General features: G+C 45.7%; 1 protein-coding gene across 2 annotated transcripts in view; it reads left to right on the forward strand.

Moving 5' to 3' along the window:
* Positions 1-18136, forward strand: part of ICA1L (islet cell autoantigen 1 like) — a 93558-nt gene extending 75422 nt beyond the window's left edge. Inside the window, exons 11-14 of one of the 2 annotated variants that reach the window (XM_040441257.1) lie at positions 2430-2489; positions 13696-13920; positions 14544-14624; positions 17083-18136. In XM_040441257.1, the coding sequence (XP_040297191.1) occupies positions 2430-2489; positions 13696-13920; positions 14544-14624; positions 17083-17198 (482 nt within the window). In that variant the 3' untranslated portion in view covers positions 17199-18136. The remainder of the gene's footprint in view (positions 1-2429; positions 2490-13695; positions 13921-14543; positions 14625-17082) is intronic. The other variant, XM_040441258.1, reaches the window with a different exon arrangement.
* Positions 18137-21025: the final 2889 nt, after the last annotated feature.

Here is a 21025-nt window from a genome sequence, read left to right on the forward strand (position 1 = left end):
CTCCAGCTATTGCAAAAGTGACAAAACTACAACTCCCAGCATGCCCGGACAGCCTTTGGCTGTGCGGGCATGCTGGGAGGTGTAGTTTTGCAACAGTGTAGTTTTGCAACAGGTTGGGGGGGGGGGGGGAATGGGCATATAATAGTGATCCCCAACCAGTGTGCCAAACTGGGAGGTGTAGTTTGGCACACTGGTTGGGGATCACTATTATATGCCCATTCCCCCCCCCCCCCCAACCTTATTTTATTATTCATTGTTTGTCTGTTTTAACATGAAATGGAGAGAAATTAACAGAATTTCTCCTCCATTTCATGCACCGTACCCACCTGGCCTGCTGCAATCCTTCCCATGCAGATGCACCTGGGAGGAAGTGGCTTTAACTTCCTCCCAGTGCCAGTGTTCCGGCAAAACGGATCCGGCATTGCGGTCAGACCGCAAAAAAATAGAAAAAAAAGAAATGCCAGATCCGTTTTTCCGGATGACACCGGAAAGGCGGATCCGGCATTTCAATGCATTTGTAAGACTGATCAGGATCCTGATCCATCTGACAAATGCCATCAGTTGGTATACGTTTTGATGGATCCGACGCTAGCATAATGAAGGCGACTGAGTATTCACAGACTGTAGGAGTGGTCCCAGTCTGGTAGATCCTTGGTGACAACCACAGCAAACAGCATCACAGCAGTCACAGGGGTTGTCACCCACTTTCCCTGAAGTTCTCAATGCCAGCTCCTCCCACTCCTGCTCTGGATGAGAGGCGGCCATATTGGTCACCCAGCTTTCTCAGACTCAGATGTGGCTGGCAGACAAAAGAATGGACTGCAGTACCTGGGCTCCGGCAGCTCCTGCCATCTCTCCACCTCCAGCCCAGCTTCTTGCAGTCCCCTGACTCCCTGAGGGTAATATCCAGAACCCCAGCCAGGGGCAGCCTCCTCCTGCCGCTGCCGAGCCAGCACGTCCCCAGGTGGATAATATCCGCTGCCATCCCCAGGTCTGTGCGTAGTCGACATGAAACCACATGGAACTTAAAACACTGCTGCAAAGAAGTCCCGCCCACACCCCGATCAGCTGGGAACAGCGCCACCGCCGCCCGGAAGAAGATGGGACAAGCCACCACCACCGCTGATCTGGGCCATGAGGTATCGGCCGCTGTATCGGCGACATTTGCACGAGTACAAGTACTCGTTCAAATGTCCGGTATCGGCCCCGATACCGATACTGGTATCGGTATCGGGACATCCCTATTTTTTACACCCTCTGCCTCTATTTATTTTATTTATTTTTTGGTAGGACAACCCCTTTCATAACTAATTGGAAAGTTTCTTTTAAGGCCCCTTTCACACGAGCCTGACAGATTAGGTCCGGATGCGTTCAGTGAAACTCGCACCATTTTGTAAGCAAGTTCAGTCAGTCTTGTCTGCGATTGCGTTCAGTTGTTCAGTTTTTTCCGCACGGGTGCAATACGTTTTGACGCGTTTTTCACACGCGTGATAAAAAACTGAAGGTTTACAAACAACATGTCTTAGCAACCATCAGTGAAAAACGCACTTTCTTCCAGATGTGATAAGTTTTTCACTGAAGCCCCATTCACTTCTATGGGACCAGGACTGCGTGAAAAATGCAGAATATAGAACATGCTGCGTTTTTCGCGCAACGCAGAACTGATGTGTGATAAAAAAACGCTCATGTACACAGACCCATTGAAATGAATGGGTCAGGATTCAGTGCGGGTGCTATGTGTTCACGTCACGCATTGCACCCACGCGGAAAACTCGCTCGTGTGAAAGGGGCCTAAGGTCATCCAGTCAGGTGGTGTTGACAGAAGTTAGCCTAAGGCCGAATGCACGCGGCCGTGTTTGTTGCTATGACGCCGTGCGCTTCATGCCGCCGCTGCACTACAGTAATACACTATACGAGTGTATTACTGTAGTGCAGCGGCGGCATGAAGCGCACGGCGTCATAGCAACCAATGACTCCGTGCGCTCCTGCTCTGAACGGGAATCCAGCCCGGCATACCACGGACCGCTCTCGGCCGCGGAACACGGCCGTGTACATTCGGCCTAATGTGTGTGGCATATAATCAGTCTCTGCAGTGCGATGTCTACATGTAAGGATGGATTTGTCTATCACGGTCATATCGCAATATTAAGGTGATGGTTAATACTCCCTAAATATAAGACAACTAGCTCCACGGACAGGACAGAGGGGACATAGAGACCACCTGATGACAGATTGTATTGTACTGTTTACAGCTACCGTACTATCCTCTAATACAGGCATGGCCAACCTGCGGCTCTCCAGCTGTTGTAAAACTACAACTCCCACCAAGCCCTGCTGTAGGCTGATAGCTGAAGACTGTCCGGGCATGATGGGAGTTGTAGTTTTGCAACAGCTGGAGAGCCTCAGGTTGACCATCCCTGCTCCTACAGATAATATGAATAGCAATTTATTTGACTTGGAGGATCCGGAGAAGACTAATACTCAGAAAGGTAAGTGGCGTTTATCAGCTGTTAATAATAATGTATCATTACAGTCCATAGATAGTGAAAGAACAATGGCCATTTGTGCCATGCAAAGATTTTACTACTGTATATACAGTAACCTCTGAGACGGTCACTTACAATTGCACTGAAAAGTGGTCTTCTAGGGGGGGGGCAAAGTACAAAAAGTGGAAAAATTGGCAAATTCACACTAAAATGAAGTGTTAACCTTGATTCCCTATTCTGTTTTAGTCATTTTGATACATAAACAGTATAGGCTCAGGTGAACAGGGTGGTGTGTTTTTTTCTTTATTTTCACTTTATAGATTTCTTTTTCCTTATGTTTTTGTGTATATTTTTAACATAATGTGCCCCCATGGGTCATAAAAGACCTCTTGGGACAAGAAATGTTTATCATTTTTTTGCAGTTTTCCACTGGTCGAGCTGTTCTTTAGCTCTGCCATACTAGTCACTGCACGTGATGCAAGTGAGAACAAAGACAGTACATGTCCCAGGCACACCTCATCTAATACAACAAAAGATATACGTAAAAGAATGTATGCCATCTGTATCCATGGTTGCGCCAGGTGTTGTGATATGACCTACGGATCTGCGGCCTCCAATGAACTGCACTGTGCATGCCACTACTTTTCCTTGCCATGCGCAGGGATTTAACCATTTACAGTGGTGAAGTTTTAAAGCTCAGGACCACGCGCTGTACATTTGCAGCATGTGATGCAAACAAGTTAAAGGGGTTGTCCGAATGTTTAATATTTATGACCTATCCACTAATCAGCTGTTTTTCAAGAGACCATGTTGCTCCATGGTCAGTGACATCACATCTATCGGTCACATGGCTTAGGTGTAGCTCAGTCCCATTCAAGTAAATGGAGCTGCCCTGCAATACCAAGCACAGCCACAATTCAATAGATGGTGCTGGCAGTGTAAAGCTGGGAGGAGGCAGTGCTGCACCCTCTTCAAACAGCAGATTGATGAACCCCAACTGATCACATACTGATGACCTATCCTGAGGATACATCATCAGTATTAAACAGTCAGTCCCTTGAAGGATCATTCATACTGGCTAATCTTTTGTCACGATTCTCTTTTTCCCAAGCGATTTTAATGACCGTTGCCCAGTGTATATACAGGAATGGACAATAAAACCGGATTGTAGTTGATCTACATCGCACATGGCATTGCCCCTTAGAAGCAGTCTTGTATTGGAAATAATGATGCTCCTCATCTGGCCATGAGGATCGTAATGATGAAAATGTGAGGAGTAAGGCCTCTTTCACACAACCGTTTTATTTTGTTTACGTTCCGTTTTTTGAGTTCCGTATACAGAACCATTCACTTCAGTGGTCCTGCAAAAAACGGAATGTACTCCGTATGCATTCCGTTTCCGTATTTCCGTTCAGTTGAAAGATAGAACATGTCCTATTATTACCCGCAAATCACGTTCTGTGGCTCCATTCAAGTCAATAGGTCCGCAAAAAAAAGGAACACATACGGAAATGCATCTGTATGTCTTCCGTATCCGTTCCGTTTTTGCGGAACCATCTATTGAAAATTTTATGCCCAGCCCAATTTTTTCTATGTAATTACTGTATACGCCATACTGAAAAACGGAACAGAAATGGAAACAAAACGGAAAAATGGATCCGGTAAAAGCAGCCCGCAAAACACTGAAAAAGCCATACGGTCGTGTGAAAGAGGCCTAAGAAGTAGCTTTTGCTAGACGCAGACTGTGCGAAACTAGAGAAGAGTCTCCATTGTGAGTGCATTTGGGTTCCCTGAGGATATGTTGTGTATGTGCCTTCATACCAGCCAGCCACAGTGTGTCATTTCTACCAGACCATTTGTTGTTTTTCATTTTTAAATTGCAAGAATTTCACAAACTCTGCTGAGAAGTTCAGATTCATCTCTTTGTCCAATAATCCCTGTATTTGCACAGTAAGCGCTTAAACCTATCCTCCAGCATGCCTGGGACTAATTCAAGCATTATTACCTCAATTAACTGAAGCATCAGACCGATTGCAGACATGGGAATATGAAACCAGTCACTCTAACCACAGCTTGGACTGGCCATATTGCTTTTGCCACAGTTTTTTTTTTTTAGGACAGAAAATCACACTCTCACTGTGATGTTGAATAAGCATTGTCTGTGCTATTAGAAACAAGCAGATTGCTACATCTGGCATATTTAATATCATTTGGGTGACTTTATTGACGAATATTTCAGATGTTGTTGGGAGGAAGGACTGCTGATTTACTAACCTCTTAGGCTGGGTTCACACTTGAGCGCATTTTATATGCGCGTTTAACGCGCGTTTTTGTCGCGCGTTTTTATGCGCGTTTTTTGCAATAGTAAACGCGCGTTTGACGCGCGTTTGTGTGATTGACAGCAGTGTCCTATGGCCACAAACGCGCGTCAAAACGCCCCAAAGAAGCTCAAGAACTTGTTTGAGCGCAGGGCGTTTTTCAGCGCATTCAAACGCGCTGTAAAACGCTTAAGTGAGAACCAGGGCCATAGGGAAGCATTGGTTTTCATGTGTTGAGCGTTTTACAGCGCGTTCAAACGCGATGTAAAACGCTCAAGTGTGAACCCAGCCTCACTAATCTCTCAGTATTTAAACTCAAGTTTAGAATCTAGACATAAAAAACATTTGCAGGAGGTATAGTAGGAGGTCACTTGAATTGTTGCAGTCCTTTACTCCCTCCCTGCTGACAGATAGATTAGGGAGTTATAGCAATAGATACCTAAATATAATTATATATACATATTATACCTTAAATAACTTGAATATCTTACACAGACAGGGAATTGAAAGTCTGTGTCTCTATAGAGAGAACTTGGTAATTAAGGCCTCTTTCACAGGAGCGTGACGGATTGGCTCTGGATGCATTCAGGGTACGTTCAGGGAAACTCGCACTATTTTGCAAGCAAGTTCAGTCAGTTTTGTCTGCGATTGCGTTCGTTTGTTCAGTTTTTTTCGAGCGGGTGCAATGCGTTTTGATGCGTTTTTCACGCGAGTGATAAAAAGCTGAAGGTTTACAAACAACATCTCCTAGCAACCATCAGTGAAAAACGCATTGCATCCGGAGTCCGGATGCAATGCGTTTTTCACTGAAGCACCATTCACTTCTATGGGGCCAGGGCTGCGTAAAAAAATGCTGAATATAGAACATGCTGCGTTTTTCACACAACGCAGAACTAATGCGTGAAAAAAAAACGCTCATGTACACAGACCCATTGAATAAAATGAATGGGTCAGGATTCAGTGCGGGTGCTATACGTTCTCCTAACGTATCGTACCCGCGGGGAAAACTCGATCGTGTGAAAGAGGCCTAAGGCCCCTTTCACACGAGCAACGGGGGTGCATTGCATGACGTGAACGCATAGCACCCGCACTGAATCCTGACCCATTCATTTCAATGGGTCTGTGTACATGAGCGTTGTTTTTCACGCATCAGTTCTGCGTTGCGTGAAAATCGCAGCATGTTCTATATTCTGCGTTTTTCACGCAGCCCTGGCCCCATAGAAGTGAATGGGGCTGCGTGAAAAACGCATTGCATCCGCAAGCAAGTTTTTCACTGATGGTTGCTAAGAGATGTTGTTTGTAAACCTTCTGTTTTTTATCACGCGTGTGAAAAACGCATCAAAACGCTGAACAACTGAACGCAATCGCAGAGAAAACCAGTCAGTTTTGTCTGCGGTTGCGTTTAGTGGTTCAGTTTTTTTCGCGCGGGTGCAAAGCGTTTTGATGCGTTTTTCACGCGCGTGATAAAAAACGGAATGTTTACGAACAACATCTCTTAGCAACCATCAGTGAAAAACGCATCGCACCCGCACTTGCTTGCGGATGCAATGCGTTTTTCACGCAGCCCCATTCACTTCTATGGGACCAGGGCTGCGTGAAAAACGCTGAATATACACTCACCTAAAGAATTATTAGGAACACCTGTTCTATTTCTTATTAATGCAATTATCTAGTCAACCAATCACATGGCAGTTGCTTCAATGCATTTAGGGGGGGGGGGGGGGGGAGTCCTGGTCAAGACAATCTCCTAAACTGAATGTCAGAATGGGAAAGAAAGGTGATTTAAGCAATTTTGAGCGTGGCATGGTTGTTGGTGCCAGACGGGCCGGTCTGAGTATTTCACAATCTGCTCAGTTACTGGGATTTTCACGCACAACCATTTCTAGGGTTTACAAAGAATGGTGTAAAAAGGGAAAAACATCCAGTATGGGGCAGTCCTGTGGGCAAAAATGCCTTGTGGATGCTAGAGGTCAGAGGAGAATGGGCCGACTGATTCAAGCTGATAGAAGAGCAACGTTGACTGAAATAACCACTCGTTACAACCGAGGTATGCAGCAAAGCATTTGTGAAGCCACAACACGCACAACCTTGAGGCGGATGGGCTACAACAGCAGAAGACCCCACCGGTTACCACTCATCTCCACTACAAATAGGAAAAAGAGGCTACAATTTGCACGAGCTCACCAAAATTGGACTGTTGAAGACTGGAAAAATGTTGCCTGGTCTGAGGAGTCTCGATTTCTGTTGAGACATTCAAATGGTAGAGTCCGAATTTGGCGTAAACAGAATGAGAACATGTATCCATCCTCTGATGGCTACTTCCAGCAGGATAATGCACCATGTCACAAAGCTCGAATCATTTCACATTAGTTTCTTGAACATGACAATGAGTTCACTGTACTAAAATGGCCCCCACAGTCACCAGATCTCAACCCAATAGAGCATCTTTGGGATGTGGTGGAACAGGAGCTTCGTGCCCTGGATGTGCATCCCTCAAATCTCCATCAACTGCAAGATGCTATCCTATCAATATGGGCCAACATTTCTAAAGAATGCTATCAGCACCTTGTGGAATCAATGCCACGTAGAAGTAAGGCAGTTCTGAAGGCAAAAGGGGGTCCATTAGTATGGTGTTCCTAATAATTCTTTAGGTGAGTGTAGAACATGCTGCGATTTTCACGCAACGCAGAACTGATGCGTGAAAAAAAACGCTCATGTACACAGACCCATTGAAATGAATGGGTCAGGATTCAGTGCGGGTGCTATGCGTTCACTTCACGCATTGCACCCGCGCGGAAAACTCGCTCGTGTGAAAGGGGCCTAAGAGTCCTCTGATTACTGCAGCCTCTGCACTATTTTAAGCAAGAAGCACCCTCACTGAATCGGACCCATTCATTTCTATGGGGCTGTGGACATGAGCAGTGATTTTCACGCATCACTTGTGCGTTGCGTGAAAATCGCAGCATGTTCTATATTCTGCGTTTTTCACGCAACGCAGGCCCCATAGAAGTGAATGGGGCTGCGTGAAAATCGCAAGCATCCGCAAGCAAGTGCGGATGCGGTGCGATTTTCACGCACGGTTGCTAGGAGACGATCGGGATGGGGACCCGATCATTATTATTTTCCCTAATAACATGGTTATTAGGGAAAATAATAGCATTCTGAATACAGAATGCATAGTAAAATAGCGCTGGAGGGGTTAAAAAAATAATAAAATAACTAAACTCACCTTAATCCACTTGCTCGCGCAGCCCGGCTTCTCTTCTGTCTCCTTCTTTGCTGATTGCAGGAAAAGGACCTGTGGTGACGTCACTCCGGTCATCACATGGTCCTTCACATGATCTTTTACCATGGTGATGGATCATGTGATGACCGGAGTGACGTCACCACAGGTCCTTTTCCTGCAATCAGCAAAGGAGGAGACAGAAGAGAAGCCGGGCTGCACGAGCAAGTGGATTAAGGTGAATTTAATTATTTTTTATTTTTTTTAACCCCTCCAGCGCTATTTTACTATGCATTCTGTATTCAGAATGCTATTATTTTCCCTTATAACCATGTTATAAGGGAAAATAATACAATCTACAGAACACCGATCCCAAGCCCGAACTTCTGTAAAGAAGTTCAGGTTTGGATACCAAACATGCGCGATTTTTCGCGCGGAAAAATCGTGCATGTTCCCGCAACGCACCCGCACCTTTTCCCGCAACGCCCGTGTGAAACCAGCCTTAAAGGAGAGAATTTATTTATATTTTTCGCTTATGGTACACCTTAATGGTTAATGGTGGGTAGTAAATTTATCTACAAATGGGTAAAGAATCGCATAGATGATAATTTATGTGGAATGAAGATTGAAGTAAATAAACTAGAGTTAGGCCTCCTGCACACGAACGTATTTTTTTGCGGTCCGCAAAAACGGGTCCCGTTTTTCCGTGATCCGTGACCGTTTTTTCGTCCGTGGGTCTTCCTTGATTTTTGGAGGATCCACGGACATGAAAAAAAAGTCGTTTTGGTGTCCGCCTGGCCGTGCGGAGCCAAACGGATCCGTCCTGAATTACAATGCAAGTCAATGGGGACGGATCCGTTTGACGTTGACACAATATGGTGCCATTTCAAACGGATCCGTCCCTATTGACTTTCAATGTAAAGTCTGGAGTCCCTTTTATACCATCGGATCGGAGTTTTCTCCAATCCGATGGTATATTTTAACTTGAAGCGTCCCCATCACCATGGGAACGCCTCTATGTTAGAATATACTGTCGGATATGAGTTAGATCGTGAAACCTCATTTCCGACAGTATATTCTAACACAGAGGCGTTCCCATGGTGATGGGGACGCTTCTAGTTAGAATATACTACAAACTGTGTACATGACTGCCCCCTGCTGCCTAGCAGCATCCGATCTCTTACAGGGGGCTGTGATCAGCACAATTAACCCTTCAGGTGCCGCACCTGAAGGGGTTAATTGTGCTATCATCTCCCCCTGTAAGAGATCAGGGCTGCCAGGCAGCAGGGGGCAGACCCCCCCCCCCCCCCCCCCCCCTTTGAATATCATTGGTGGCCAGTGCAGCCCCCCCCCCCCCTTCCTCCCTCTATTGTAATAATTCCTTGGTGGCACAGTGTGCGGCCCCCCCCCCCCCCTTCCTCCCTCTATTGTAATAATTCCTTGGTGGCACAGTGTGCGCCCCCCCGCCCCCCCTTCCCCTTCCTCCCTCTATTGTAATAATTCCTTGGTGGCACAGTGTGCGCCCCCCCCCCCCCCTTCCTCCCTCTATTGTAATAATTCCTTGGTGGCACAGTGTGCGCCCCCCCCCCTTCCTCCCTCTATTGTAATAATTCGTTGGTGGCACAGTGTGCGCCCCCCCCCCCCCCCCCTTCCTCCCTCTATTGTAATCGTTGGTGGCACAGTGTGCGCCCCCCATTGGCCCCCCTCCCTCTATAGCATTAACAACATTGGTGGCCAGTGTGCGGCCTCCCATCTAGCCCCCCCCCCCCCCCATCATTGGTGGCAGCGGGTTACTAGCAGTAGTGATTCATACTTACCTGGGAGCTGCGATTTCTGCTTCCGGCCGGGAGCTCCTCCTACTGGTAAGTGACAGTTCATTTAGCAATGACACTTACCAGTAGGTGGAGCTCCCGGCCGGACACGAACATCGCAGCAGCCGGCCCGGTAAGTATGAATCTTCTACTATTGTACTATTGCTAAGTAACCATGGCAACCAGCGTCCTGGTTGCCATGGTTACAGATCGGAGCCCCAGCGATTAAACTGGGACTCCGATCGGAACTCCGCTGCCACCAATGATGGGGGGGGGGGGGGGGAGATGGGAGGCCGCACACTGGCCACCAATGTTGTTAATGCTATAGAGGGAGGGGGGGGGGGGGCCGATGGGGGGCGCACACTGTGCCACCAACGAATTATTACAATAGAGGGAGGGGGGGGGGGGCGCACACTGTGCCACCAACGAATTATTACAATAGAGGAAGGGAGGGGGGGGCGCACACTGTGCCACCAACGAATAATTACAATAGAGGGAGGGGGGGGGCCGCACTGGCCACCAATGATATTTAAACTGGGGAGGGGGGGGGGAAGGGTCTGCCCCCTGCTGCCTGGCAGCCCTGATCTCTTACTGGGGGCCGTGATCAGCACAATTAACCCCTTCAGGTGCCGCACCTGAAGGGGTTAATTGTGCTGATCACGGCCCCCAGTAAGAGATCGGGTGCTGCCAGGCAGCAGGGGGCAGTCTTGTACACAGTTTGTAGTGTATTCTAACTAGAAGCGTCCCCATCACCATGGGAACGCTTCTGTGTTAGAATATACTGTCGGTTCTGAGTTTTCACGAAAACTCAGCTTTGAAAAAGCTTTTATACAGACGGATCTTCGGATCCGTCTGTATAAAAACTAACCTACGGCCACGGATCACGGACACGGATGCCAATCTTGTGTGCATCCGTGTTCTTTCACGGACCCATTGACTTGAATGGGTCCGTGAACCGTTGGCCGTGAAAAAAATAGGACAGGTCATATTTTTTTCACGGCCAGGAAACACGGATCACGGATGCGGCTGCAAAACGGTGCATTTTCCGATTTTTCCACGGACCCATTGAAAGTCAATGGGTCCGTGAAAAAAAGCGGAAAACGGCACAACGGCCACGGGTGCACACAACGTTCGTGTGCAGGAGGCCTTAAGGGAATGTTTTGAACTGAGCACCTTATCTAAAAAAATTCTGGCTACTCCAGGTCTGAAAGCTGCAGTCATGCAGTGAGAGGGAACGGAGAGAAAAATGGTAATTATATCAAAGTGATTCCATGTTACTATGAGAAAAATAATTTATTACATCTCCCGTGAAACTTTGATGTGATCATTAGGTATTTGCGGCTGTGTTTTCCCATTTCTGTTAACTCAAGATGCTGAGGACAGATTATTTGTGAATTTATTTGCTTCTCAGTCTGAGCAAATGTGTATATGGAGAATAGGCAATGTTCTCCATTTCATTGAGACAGATAAACTGTTCAGCTCAATTCATGCAGATTAAAAAAAGCTTATGCAATTTAGTTTTTTTGCCGATTAGTAAGTTTAGGCCTTGGAAGGCTGTGTGTCCTAACAACAGGGGGAAGTGTCTAATTATTGAAAGGGGTTGGCTAGTTTAAAATCCCAATTTTACATATTATATTAGAGAGTTCTGAGTTCATCAAGGGGATCTTCTGTTTCGGATCCTCATCTTGCGGCCACAATGTAGAGCGGTTAGAAAGAGGGTGTCTGGAGGACCTGTCCTGCATTACACAGAGTACCCATTCATGTGCATGGAAACGATGTACTGGTTAATTTTCCCTTTGGTGGCACTGCAGATTAAAGGGAACCTGTCATGGCATTATGTCATTTTTAGTTATTATAATTACCTTAAAGGGGTATTCTGGTAAATTAACTTCATTTTTGAAAAACTGCATTAAGGCTGCAATCTGACCCAAGCAGAACCCATACCTATACATATAACAGAGTATCATGGCGCCTGATCTTCCCTCACAAAACTACAATCCCCACAATCCCTAGCTTTCCAGCTGTGAGTGTTGATGTTTGCTGATTGGCTGCCTGATATACAGCCCAGTCACGCCCCCTCTACTCAGTAATCAGCAGCACACTAACACGCCCCTTTTTTTTTTTTTACAAGACATTTAGCTATAGAATTGATAGCTACACACTGGGCATGCTCGACCACACAAGGGCTGAGAACTACAGGTCGATGTCATGGTAATTTATGAGGAAACAGTGGGTAGCAGAGAAAGAAAACTACTTTTATAACTACTCAACGGTAAATATGTGAAATTTACATTATATTAGGTAATTATTGATGATGAATTAGTCTAAAACATAAGTTATATTTATGGTAACCGGAATACCCCTTTAAGGCTAGAATCATGTAGTCCCTGATGCATCCTTTCTCATGGTTTTGGAGATTTAAATTTTTATACTTTTCAGTTTCAAGTCAAGGGGGCAGCGGCTTCGCTTCCTTGAGGTCACTGTTGCCGCGCCCTAATCCTGCCTCCTGCACCATGTTTGCTGCTTCCCCCGTGCCCACATCATCCTGCTGCGTTGAGACATCTCGTTCCGTTCTCGCGCAAGCGCACTAAGAATTCTCTAGTGCGCCTGCGCTTGGGAGCTTCGTGTCCTCCCGCTGATGTCATTGCTGGAATGGACATGCGTACGACAAACAAGAGTGTGGGGATGTGCGTGACCAGAAGAAACGCGCACACTCGTTTGTCGTGCGCATGTCCATGTAATGTAATCCTTCTAATGTATGTTAACTGGGATAACAAAGCAATGAATGAGTATAAAATAAGAATAACTATACATGAATAGCAAATATTGTAAAGTCAGTAATCATTTTAAGCCATTTGTATGCATATACAGGTGAAACGTGAAAAATGAGAATATCGTGCAAAGTTCATTTATTTCAGTAATGCAACTTAAAAGGAATTGCATTAATGCTGCTTAAAATTAGAATTTTGTGAAAAGGTTCAATATTCTAGGCTCAAAGTGTCACACTCTAGTCAGCGAATTAATCCATACCCCCTGAGCAAAGGGTACCTCAAAATTGAGATTTTGGGGTTTCATAAGCTGTAAACCGTAATCATCCAAATTATACCAAATAAAGGCTTGAAATATCTCGCTTTGCATGTAATGACTCTATCTCATATGTTAGTTCCACCTTTTAAGTTGCATTAGGCCTCATGCTCACGGCCGAGAGCGGTCCGTGGTAACTCTGCCGGGATTCCTTCTGACAGCAGGAGCGCACGGCGTCATTGGTTGCTATGACGCCGTGCGCTTCATGCCGCCGCTGCTGTACAGTGATACACTCGTATAGATCATACCAGTGTATCACTGTACAGCAGCGTTGGCATGAAGCGCACGGCGTCATAGCAACCAATGACGCCGTGCGCTCCTGCTGTCAGAAGGAATCCCGGCCGGGTTACCACGGACCGCTCTCGGCCGCGGAACACGGCCGTGTGCATGAGGCCTTACAGAAATAAATGAACTTTGCACGATATTCAAATTTTTCGATTTTCACCTGTATTTGAATCCCTATTATAGGATAAAGAAAGCCAATTGCTGCAAATGCAATATAAAGTGTTTTGAGGGTGTTTACTCCTGCCCCTATCTGCGCCCCTATTCAGACGAGTCCCTTGGGTACATGGTCTAGCTACACAAGGGTAAGCGGTTGGGTTTAGGAATACACAACTGAGGATAGGTATTAGTCGTGGACAGATGGGAGAAGTGCATAACAAAGATGGCGGCGTCACCACCCACATGTAGAATGCAGAAGACAAAGGTGTATCCAATCTGTCTTCTATTATCTCCTTCTTCATGAATTTTTGCATGGTCTGTTTTCTTTTCAGAACCTCGGCAGCTATTGTTGGACAATTTTGAAGGGGAGGATTTTGATCAGGAGTTCTCATTTCTAAGTTTGCAGCCCACCATGTCTCCAGCGTTTTCACAAGAAGAACAAGATATTTTTGAGTGTGGCCAATCGAACACTTGGACAAAACAGACAGAGAGTTTGTCTGGATTTCTTCCTTCACAGCTGCTTGATATGGGACTTCAGTCTGTGGGGGGACTCAGCAGTAAGTGAACATGTTGCACAGTGGCATTTGTTTTCAATATATCAAATTTCAATCAAAACTGAGGAATCTGAAAAAAAAAAAAGATATCCCAGGAAATCTTTTATTCCCTCCTTTTATTATAAATCTCATATCAGACGGGTAGCTGGCCGGGTAGCAGACCTCCCCCACTGCTCTGTGTGCAATATGCTAAACGCCTCCCACATTGACACTTAATCCCTACCAGATGTCCAAAACTGTAAGGGATCCATGTGACATAAATCAGTGCACTTACTGCTGGGACCCCCACTGATCATCAGAACAGGGGTCCCGTACTCCCTGCTGCCCCCTAAAAAGAACAGAGCAGCCAGTCGCACATGGACATGGCAGCTCCATTCGTTTCTACGGGAGTTCTGGAGACAGCCAACTACAACGCCCAGCTATCTCTGAAATTGTCATGTCCGACCAACTGCTCCACTCATTTCAGGGGGTACGGGGCCCTGTCCTCATGATCAGTGGGTGTACCAGCGGTAGGACCCCCACTATCTAATAGTTATCCCCTATCCTTTAACCAACCGGAATACACCTTTAATTACCTACAGCATTTTCTACTTTAAACTGATTTTGATTTTCTTTTTTAATCTTAGACTGGACATTCCCAGGTTTGTCTTCAAATGGCAGCAAGTCTGGCGGTTCTCTACAGAAAACTCCAGACCCTCCAACCCAAAGTAAGTTCAAGTTTCTAATACCAGAATGCTACAAATTATCAAGTATACCTTCCACCGAAGGCTGGAAACTCAGTAGGAGGTGTAGACACTTTGGGAGATGAAAGGTCTCACGCGTTTGGCAGAGCCGTGCGTATAGAGCCTGTACAGTGGCACACGGAGTCCCTACAGCACTCCACTTGCCGTTTTACAGTACTTATGTACAGCACCATTTTACAGAGATACTGCCCCCTAAAGGTAATGCGTCAGGCATGCAGAGGGCACCTTAGGGTACAGCCACAATGGGAAGATTTTCCATTGCAAAAACCGCAACATATCTGCACGTGTATTTGCCGTGGAATTCACCCTAAGGCTTATTGCACACGACCGTATGGCTTTTTCAGTGTTTTGCGGTCCATTTTTAAGGATTTGTTGTTCCGTTTTTTGTTTCTGTTCCGTTTTTCCGTATGGCGTATACAGTAATTACATTAAAAAAAATTGGGCTGGGCATAAAATTTTTAATAGATGGTTCCGCAAAAACGGAACAGATACGGAAGACATACGGATGCATTTCTGTATGTGTTCCGTTTTTTTTTTCCGGACCCATTGACTTGAATGGAGCCACGGATCAGGATTTGCGGGCAATAATAGTACATGTTCTATCCTTCAACGGAACGGACATACGGAAACGGAATGCATACAGAGTACATTCCGTTTTTTTTTGCGGACCCATTGAAATGAATGGTTCCGTATAAGACCGTATACGGAACGCAAAAAACGGCCCGTAAACGGAAAAAAAAAACGGTCGTGTGCATGAGGCCTAAGGGTGAAACCATGGGGAAAATCTGCAGCATAAATTGATATGTTGTGGATTTAAAATCCCATCCAAATTTTACCACTACTGTAATAAGATTAATCAGTGATGACCTCTTCTATGATGCCTCCACTGTAATATGCTGCATATTTTCCACCCATAATTCCACGTTGGAAAATCTGCAGCATATCTACCCCATCACCTTACTTTTAGTCTGTATATAGCTCTGTATGACTGAGGCGTTAGGGCTGTAATATACCCCAGTTCATGAAATTTAAAACATAAGCTAGTAGTCTAATGGAAGGCAAATGTGAGAGGATCACTGGATACGAACAAGGCTGGAAATAAACTTTATTTTGTGTACATCAGCCATTTTGTACAGGGGAGGAATGGGAACTTAAAGTAGCCCTATGTTGTAGGGAGATCCAGATTGACAGAAGGCGGGGCAATACAAGTAGGCGGGCCAGCAAAACCATAGTGCAGCACAAAATACCGCCACAGCAGAACCAAATACCACAGTGCAGCACAAAATACTGCCCCAGCAGAACCAAATACCACAGTGCAGCACAGAATACTGCCACAACAGAACCAAATACCACAATGCAGGACAAAATACCGCCACAGCAGAACCAAATACCACAGTGCAGCACAAAATACTGCCACAGCAGAACCAAATACCACAGTGCAGCACAAAATACTGCCCCAGCAGAACCAAATACCACAGTGCAGCACAGAATACTGCCACAACAGAACCAAATACCACAATGCAGGACAAAATACTGCCCCAGCAGAACCAAATACCACAGTGCAGCATAAAATACTGCCCCAGCAGAACCAAATACCACAGTGCGGCACAGAATACTGCCACAGCAGAACCAAATACCACAGTGCAGGACAAAATACTGCCATAGCAGAACCAAATACCACAATGCAGCACAAAATACTGCCCCAGCAGAACCAAATACCACAGTGCAGCACATAATACTGTCCCAACAGAACCAAATACCACAGTGCAGCAGCCATCTGCATTGCAGTATTAAACTGTATCACTCTCCTGAGGACAGTGATACAGTTGAATTCAGGAGGGCACCTGTGGATGCCAACCAGGTGCATACGTACCTGATGCTCCTCCATTAATTAATGCTGAGACTGCCAGGTCATTATGTACCCAGCTGGTGGCCGCGAGGAGGGCTCAGGCATCGGCCCATTGGGAAATATACCCTGTAGGACAGGGATCAGCAACCTTCGGCACTGCAGCTACTGTGAAACTACAACTCCCAGCATGCACGCTTACTCAGCTGTATTTTACCTCCCAGCAAAGTGAAAGGAGGATTCTGGGAGTTGTAGTTTCAGAACAGCTGGAGTGCCGGAGATTGCTGATACCTGCTGTAGGGTCTGTGGCCCGTCCGCCCGTGATTTTGTATGTTAGTGGTGAGCTGTTGAGGTAAGGGTGGAAACATGTGAATGGTTAGTAAAGCAAATATAGATGACCTGATAACAATGGCAGGGGATAGATGCAAGACCTTGTCATTTCTGCTGTCTCCAGTTAAATGTTTTGTCCATGTCTTCAGACAAAGTTAGTTCTAGACAATGCAAGCAGTGGGGAAACTAGCAATTGTTTGTCCATTTCCTACTAGCTACAGTTAATTTATTTTGTGTTTCTTACAGTCCCAAATACAGGAAATTCGGACATGTCGGCATGGTTGAACATGTTTGCAGATCTTGACCCACTTGCAAGCCTTGGTGCCACCGGCCACTCAGACAATGAACTTTTCAGTGCGTGACAAGAGCCGAGATGAAGCGTGATGTGAAAGGATCGTTGTTGTGGCGCCTTGAACATCAATCTAAGAATACTTTTTGAACTCAGCAGGAGATGAGCAAACTACTTAAAGTGCTTTTAATGAAGTTCCTGTCCCTCCCCAGTTATCAGTATTGTAGTTTGATCCCATCTTCCAAGGAGCTTTTATTTTACTTCACTTTTCTCAAGTATCGCTGCAGATTTGCAATCAAAGGGAGTCCGTCACATCATTTTCGCTGATATAACGAACAGCATTGCCCCTCAGAAGTTTGTGAAAGCATTCCAAACATGCCTGTGTGTAATTCGCGTATTTTTTGCAATGTCCAGGAAAAGCACTTTTAGGATGTCTTCACACGTCGCCGAATTTTTCATGACTGAAAATCAGTTCCATTCATTGAACGGGACAGCAAGCACACAGATCTCTGAAACCCCATTCAGGTGAATGGCACTGATTTTCAGTTACGGAAAATTCTGCATCAAAATCAGCAGCATGTGTGGGTACCCTTATCTGCTGAAAACCGTCTCCCAAGTGCCCAAGTCCGCCGCTCCTAACCCCCCAAGGCTTCTTCTCCCCTGATGTCACGTCACCACAGCTAGCTGCCAAGGAATAAGCCACTCTGCTTCCAGCAATATTTACAAGCGTAGGCCGCAGCGCCTGCACAGAACATATCCCTGAGGCAATATCCCACAAAGGGAATGTACCTCGCAGGCGGTGAAAGAGCAGCTCTGGGGAGAGGAGAGGTGGGCTTGGGCTTTTGGAACAACAAAGCCTGCCCAGCTTGGATACTTGGGAGCCGTTTTTCAGCAGAATAAGGCCTCATTCAGACGGCCGTACTGTTTTGCGGATCTACAAAACACACATACCAGCCGCGTGCGGACCGCACATGGCCCCAACTATAATAGAAAATTCCTATTCTTGTCCATGATTGCAGACAAGAATAGGACATGCTCTTTCCGCAGAACGGAACCACGGATGCAGAAAGCACACGGTGTGCTCTCCGCATCTTTTGCGGCCCCATCGATTTTGATACTGACGACCTATCCTCAGGATAGTGAAAGATAATGTACAGCAGCACCCACGTGCCTTCTCAACCTTAGGCCTCCTGCACACGACCGTATGGCTTTTTCAGTGTTTTGCAGTCTGTTTTTTACGAATCCATTGTTCAGTCTTTTTTCTTTTTGTTTCAGTTGTGTTTCCGTTCCGTTTTTCCGTATGGCGTATACAGTAAATACAAAGAAAAAATTGGGCTGGGCATAACATTTTCAATAGATGGTTCCGCAAACGGAACGTATACAGAAGACATATGGAGTACATTCCGTATGTGTCCGTTTTTTTTGCGGACCCATTGACTTGAATAGAGCCACGGAAGTGATTTGCGGGCAATAATAGGACATGTTCTATCTTTCAACGGAACGTAAATACGGAAACGGAATGCACACTGAGTACATTCCTTTTTTTTGCGGAACTATTGAAATGAATGGTTCCATATACGGAACGCAAAAAATGGCCCGTAAACGGAAAAAAAAAAACGGACGTGTGCAGGAGGCCTTACCAGAATGCACCAGCCAAACCCCGACCGCAGATCCTCAGCAGTCCACAAATTAGCGTTCAAAGAAACTGTAACGGCCGCATCTCCAGATATAATTTATTAGAGGTGCTTCAACGAATGTGTACAAAAATTGCAAAGTTTCGACTACATGGTAGCCTTTCTCATGCATTGCTTGATAAAGGCTACCATGTAGCCGAAACGTTGCAATTTTTGTACACATTCGTTGAAGCACGTCCAATAAATTATATCTGGAGATGCGGCCGTTACAGTTTCTTTGAACGCTATCCTCAGGATAGGTCATCACTATCTGAACGGTGGGGCTCCAACACCCGGGACACCTGACGATCAGGCACAGTGCCGTACATTGTATGGCAGCTGTGCTTAGTATCGCACTCAGCCCCACTGTAATGAATGTGCGATATCAAGCACAGCCCCTATATATTGTACGGCACTGTGCTTGGTGAGCGCGGAGAAGGCCACGGCGCACACAGGAGTGCCGGTGCCTTCTAAAAACAGCTGATCGGCAGAGGTCCTGGGTGTCAGACTCCCACCGATCAGATACTGATGACCTGAGGATAGGTCATCAGTATCAAAATCTCAAAAAGCTCCTTTAAAGCTTCACAGGAATGCTTTTCCAGAGCATCCTTATTTTCAGTATTTGTTACTCACAATCGTAGAATCACTTACAGGTATATTTGGTAACAGAATGTTTATATGACTACATTGCAGTTAAATCATAGGAAGCTAAAAATAAAATACAAAGTCAGGAAGTCACTGAGTTGCAGTGAATATTTTGGATTGTGATGGTTTATTTGTAATTCTTGCGCCTACCTAATGGCACAGAACAAGAGGACATTTATCAAAACTGTCGCAAAGGAAACTGGAACAGTTGACCATAGGAATGAGATTGCAGTCTTGATTATAAAGGTAACATCACACAAGGAATGCTGAATATATGCAAAATTCTGCGACTGTCCCATTTACCTGAATGGTGCTTACCAAAATCCATGTGCATGCTGGAGAAAAAAGAAAAACCCTTTCACATGTAGGGAATGGATTTTCAGTCACAGAAATTTCTGCAAGAAATCTGCAGGAGGGAATTCACCCTTAAAGAGAACCTGTCTCCTCTCCGGACATGTGTGTTTTTAGTAACTAGTTGCATTCCCCATGTACTAGTTCTCAGCTGGCGAGTCATTAATAAATGTCTAGTGGAAACTGAGGAACGGCGCAACGTATAGATATATGAAAAGATGCTCTAGAAACAGAACAGAGTGGGGAAAGTGGCAGAGGGCACACTGCGCAAGCGCAGCAGTCCTACATTTATTTCTATGGAGCCACTGCAAAATAGCCAAGAGCTGGCTCACCTATTTCCGTTGGCCCCATAGAAATGAATGGGAGCGGTGGCTGCGCAAACGCGGTGCGCTTCCATTCACTTGTACGAGGAGAGTGATTGTCAGTGACCGAAACCCAGGGTCCTCCAGCCACCACTTTTTTCGGCGTAGGTGCGGGTCTCAGAGGTGGGGCCCGCACCTATCAGAGAATAGGGGCATATCCTAGCGATATGCACCCATTGTCTGTGATGGGAATACCCCTTTAAGAGCCCTTCTGGAAAATGAAAGTTGCAATTTGATTGGTTGGTATGGGCAACTTGTCTGCCCTCTCAAGTGACAGCAGCTATAATTGTGTAGTTTCATTTTCCGTCTGTTGCTCATGTTATAGCAACACAGAACTAACAGTAGTAACCAAGAACTAAAAGGTACACCTTAAGACCCCATTTACACAACTGTAATTTTGGTCTGCATCAGATCTGCATTTTTTGCGGATTGGATGTGGATCCATTCATCTCAATGGGGCCGCAAAAAATGCAGACAGCACACACCGCATCCATATGTCCCTTCCGCCAAAAAAATAGAGCATGCATTTTGTGGACAAGAATAGGTATTGTTACAATGGGTCTGCAAAAAAAAAAAAAAAGTAACAGATGTCATCTGACATTTTTGCAGATCCGTGTTTTGTCTGCAAAATACATACGGTCATGTGAATTGACTATTATTACAAAAAATGCTGCACGACACAATGTCGCAATATAGTTGTACCCTTTTTGTCGTGCGACATGCGGAACACAAGAGTGTTCCTATTGTGATCTGGACTGCAGAAGAGCACAGCATTATGATTGATAATGTGTCTCGTGTGACCTTTCTGTAACAGAATCGTACAAACATAAAGCTGCCAGTATGAGTCCATTACTGAAAGGTAAGGGTAC

The sequence above is a fragment of the Bufo bufo genome, chromosome 7 (genome assembly GCF_905171765.1).
Source record: "Bufo bufo chromosome 7, aBufBuf1.1, whole genome shotgun sequence".
Taxonomy (NCBI): domain Eukaryota; kingdom Metazoa; phylum Chordata; class Amphibia; order Anura; family Bufonidae; genus Bufo; species Bufo bufo.